Here is a 5,305-nt window from a genome sequence, read left to right on the forward strand (position 1 = left end):
TTGAACACATATACACATTCTTACACATCATCCATATACATTAGTTAGGAGAACAAAGTTCTATAAGGAGATATACAATAATTACCTTTTTTGGAGGATGGTATTCTATTTATGATTATTTTAGCAAAACAATGTGAACATAAGCTATTGACTTGGTAACAGAAAGAACTTCATTAAAGAGAAATGACTGTTAGAATAAAATCTGTTAACTAAAATCTACTTTCTTCAATTTACCTGTTAAGTAGTTATATCCCAATTCAAAGAATTAAATGGCTGAACATTTACCTTCGAGGATGGTTGGCATCAAATAATGTGTTATCATCATCCTCATCATCTTGTTCTAAAGGTGTCAATTCCATGTTTTCTATATTAGTGTCCAAAACTCCGTATCTTCTTGTCTTTCGGTTTCTTCTTCTCATCCTATTAAAACATAAAAAGAAATTAATATAGAATATATAATCTTATTTTATATTTATATGTAAATTAAAAATAAATTACTCAGTCTATTCCTACACCTTTGACATAAGAGGCACCCAATATCAAAGTTCCATTTCAGGACAATAATCCAATTATTGTTTAGGATTACTTGTAATTCAAGGAACAATACTCACTCCTACATGTTTGTATGCATATCATCTGTGTTTCTTCTGTCTGTACACTCTTTTCCCTCTGTCAGTCCAATAATGTTGATAGATACTCATTTAAGTATTAGTTCAGATACTACATCTATCTTTACTGCAGCTTTCTATCCTTACCTATTTCCTACCTCCTTCATACCTTCTTACCAAGATGTAGGGTTAAGTTCTCTCAATTTCAGTAAGAAATGCATTTAGATACATACTCCAATTCTAGACTAGTGGTTCACAACTCTGGCTGCACATCAGAATCATGTGGGGTAGTCTGAAAAGTCCCATGTTCAGGCTATACCCCTACACCAATAAAATTAGAATCTCCAGGAACCAAACCAACTCATAGAGACTCCCATTGGGTTTCCAAGGCTGTAAATCTTTACAGAAGTAGACTGCCTAGTCTTCATTCCATGGAGTGGTTGGTGGGTTTGAACCACCAACCTGCTAGTTAGCAGTCAAATACCTTAGGCATTGCACCACCAGAGCTCCTTGGAACAGAGAGTAGGCATCAATATTTTGTCAAAACTTTACAAGTGATTCTAATGTGCTAAACATCACACAGACCAGTGATTCTAGAAGTGTGATTCTCTCAATCAGCAAAATCAGCATCACCTAAGAATTTAATAGAAATACAAATCCTTGAGATCCACCCCAGACATAACAAATAAAAAGCTCTGATTGTGGTCCACAGCAATCTGTTTTTAATAAGCTCTCCTTGTGATGTTGATACATGTTAGAGTACAAGAACCACTGTGTTAAGAGGAATAAAATGTTTGTAAACTGCTGAACATTAATTGTTGCCAGCTGAATATATGAAAGGTTGTCATGATTTAGAGCCTTTACTCTCTCTCTCAAATAACTTACTATTTTCCTTCAAATAATTTACTTTTCATAAAATTTGAACTTATATGTACTTATGTATATGATTGTTTGTGTCTGCCATTAAGCTACATAAGGGAGCAGCCATACCTGTAAAGTTCACAATTGTATAACTACTAGAGCAGTGTCTGACCGATTAAGATACTCACTGAATGTTTGTTAAGGGCTTAAATTATATTGCATTTTAGCTCTATAATCTATAGACAGGACCCTGCAATTAATGTCTAAGTCAGCTCTAATACAACAGCCTCAACTCCACACAGAAGAATGTGGTGACAATGGAGCTTAAAAGCAGAATAGAAGGTATTTCAGCAAATAATCAGCAGGCATGGATTATCTTATAAGCAAGTTAAGCACAGGCTCACTTGTCCTTGGTACTAATCTGTACTGAACGGTTTCACGTGTGTTTTACAGATTTCTCAGATTAGTGAGCAAGGACATGTGAGGCCATGCATAACTTGCTGACTGGGTGCTTGGTCCCTGTCAGAGATTTGAAAAGCAGCTTTGATTCTGTAGGAAGGTGCTGTGTGTTAAGGAAAAAGACAGATGCCAGCCATACCTAGAAACAGAATCTCTGATGTGTTGAAAAAATGTGAAATTGTTCACTACAGATTAGTGAGTAAGCACAAATCTGTGCTAACCTTGCTTACCGGGTAATTCAATATCCGGAATCAGAAATAAAATTCAGTTCACTTAAATTCTGTGATAGGAAATACATGGATTACAGCACCAACTGTAAAAACCAAAACAAACCACTTCAACAGTCACATTCTGGAAGACAGACTGCCCTATACATATATGCATACATACATACACCACACACACAGACACATATATATTCAGTAAATATTTGTCTAACTATGCATCAGGCACTCTGCTAGTGTCTGGGTGTAAAAGTACTTCACCTCAGTAATCAAATTTACAAACTGTTATTAAGTCTGGATGAAAACCAAGAAAATTTTCACCAATCACTGGCTATATCTATCTATATAGCCAAAGGTGTTCGAACAGATAACAGATTTAATTATAGTATTTAAAGCAACAAACGTAACCGATAAAGGAGGTAATACTGCAATTTTAACCATCAAAAACGAGAAAGGTAGATTAGTAGAAGTATAAAGTATAAGCTAGAATATTTTTTTATGCTGAGAGCTTAACTAAATGTTTAAGTTGTTAAATTAAAAAGTACACACACACACACACTGTAAATAATCAGATAGAAATGTTTTAAATACATACACCCCATATCAGAGATCTAAACGTTTTCTGTAAAGAATCAGATAGAAATGTTTTAGATTCTTTGGGCCACATGTGGTCTCTCTCCCACACTCTTCTTCTTTTCTACTTCTTTCTTCTTTAACAGCCCTTTTGAAACAAACAAACAAACAAAAATACTCAGCTCATAGACTTTACAAAAACAGACCAATGGATGGGATATGGACTATAGGGCACAGTTTGTGAAGTCCTGATTTAGACTTATGAAAACAATCAACAGAAAAATTAAGGTAAGAAATGGATAAAAGCATTATTTCTTAAAAGTGGAAATGGAAAGAGATAAGGCAGTTAGTTCACTGTGTGTCCTTTAGAACCACATGATTTAATAATAGTTACATGTATTTGATTTGAAAAAGAGAATAAACAAAAGATAACCACTTGACCAAAAACGTTAAGGATATTGATTACAATGTTCCACTCTTCTCTTTTGCTAGTCTATTGACCAATTTTCTAAACCATATGACTTTCTAACCATTCTGGCATTTACCATCTACAAAAATAATATTAATAATAATAATAATAATAAATAATGCCATGTGAAGTCATTTATGGAAATAATCTAGATCCTCCCAGGTCATATATTACATATGAAAAAATCAATATGTTAATTTCCTGGTCACTGTCAGTAACAAGATATCTTAGAAAGTCTTAAAACAGGGAATGAAATTAACATAGAACTTAAGGACTTTTGAAGGATGTCTCAGCTGACATTCTTCTCCACTCCCAAGATCTTCATCATAATTTGAATGAATTCCCAATTTCTCAATGAGTGGCCAAAGCAATATGCCTAAAAATGTTATTTTCTTTGTGCATAAATGCAAACACTGCCATGGAGTAGGATCTGACTCATAGCGACCCTTCTTTGGGTTTCCGAGGCAGCATCACTATGGCAGTAGATGGCCCAACCTTCCTTTCGAGGAGTGGCTGGTGAGTTTGAACTACCAGCCTTCTAGTTAGCAGTCAAATGCCTTAGGCACTACACCACCAGAGCTCTGTGTGTATAGTGTGAGCTTTTTCACTGCATAGGTTTGGGTACTGTATTATGTGTTGTGACTCTTATTGTCCTTTTAATTTAATCATGTATGTAAGTACTACCTTCCAAACATAAATCCAAAGTCTTTGAAAACGAGAACTTATTTCATATAAAAGGCCTGGCAACAAGTGGATTGGTGATAAACTTCAATTTAAATTAATTTACTACTTTAGTAAAAATCACTAATTCATACAACAATGAATCAAATAAATAAAAAAACTGTGTATTGTCAAGACTAACCAGAAGGCTGGCGGTTCAAACCCACCAGCCACTCCTCGGAAGGAAGGTTGGGCAATCCTACTTCCGTAGTGATACTGCCTCGGAAACCCAAGGAGGGGTCGCTATGAGTCGGGGCCGACTCGATGGCACATAACAACAACAACAACAACATTGTCAAGAAGATGGTGCCTAGATGGTGCAAACAGTTAATGGACGCAACTGCTAACTTAAAGGCTGGCAGTCTGAACACACCTAGTGGTACTGTGAAAGAAAAGCCCTGGCAATCTGCTTCCATCAAGATCACAGCCAAGAAAACCCTATGGGGAAGTTGCACTCTGTAACACACGTGGGCACCATGAGTCAAAATGGACTAGATGACAACTAAAAATAGTAATTGATAAAGAGAAGAAACTTGAAATGCTACTTCTCCAAAAATGTCATTCCTCAGTCCAAAGTGATGATTACGACAGTTAAATGCCATAAAAACATCAAATAATTTAAAAATCCATATATTACCATATGTAGTGATTTCTTTCAGGGAAGGCTGAAAACACTTACAGATCTTTAAAATTACTGCTCTGATGCAATGTACCATCTACTTAAAATACTAACAATCATTAAGCATAAAATTCAATACACATAAAAATACAATGAAATTTTAAATAAAAAGCTACTTTTATCTTTTAATATGCCATATACGTTATTTTTAAATGAGCAAATTTCACGTATTTTTAATAATGATGGTGCTTTTCTTATAAATAACCCAAAACTGTCTATATGTGAGTTGATAATTACACACACACACATGCACACTTTTCTACTAGACATATACATACCAAACTCAAAAACCAAACTCACTGCTATCGAGCCCATTCTGACTCATAGCAATCTCCACTAGGTTTCCAAGGCTGTAGATCTTTACAGAAGCAGACTGCTCCATCTTTCTACCTTGAAAGAGCAGATGTGTTTGGAACACTGACCTTTTTGGTTAGCAGCCAAATGTTTTAACCACTACACCACCAGAGCTCCTAGACACATACATACTAACTACAAATTGTAATCAGAACACAAATTGTGTTGACTCCTAACAAACACAAAAATAAGACAAATAGGTAGCAAGCAAAGAATGGAATTTTGAGAGGGTAAAAGGAGAAATCTATACGGTTTACTATTTTTTGAATTAAATTTACTCATCATAAGGAGCTCTGGTAGCATAGTGCCTAAGGCACTTGACTGCTCACCAGAAGGCTGGCGGTTCAAACCCACCAGC

At 35.3% G+C, this 5,305-nt stretch overlaps 1 protein-coding gene across 1 annotated transcript in view; it reads right to left on the reverse strand.

Annotated features, from left to right (window-relative positions):
- Nucleotides 1-281: 281 nt before the first annotated feature.
- FAM174A (family with sequence similarity 174 member A) overlaps nt 282-5,305 on the reverse strand; it is a 36,550-nt gene continuing 31,526 nt past the window's right edge. Inside the window, exon 2 of the mRNA XM_007956929.1 lies at nt 282-420. Within this exon, the coding sequence (XP_007955120.1) occupies nt 282-420 (139 nt within the window). The remainder of the gene's footprint in view (nt 421-5,305) is intronic.

This window comes from Orycteropus afer, unplaced genomic scaffold (assembly GCF_000298275.1).
Source record: "Orycteropus afer afer isolate SDZICR_OR568_19922 unplaced genomic scaffold, OryAfe1.0 scaffold00688, whole genome shotgun sequence".
NCBI classification, from domain to species: Eukaryota; Metazoa; Chordata; class Mammalia; order Tubulidentata; family Orycteropodidae; genus Orycteropus; species Orycteropus afer.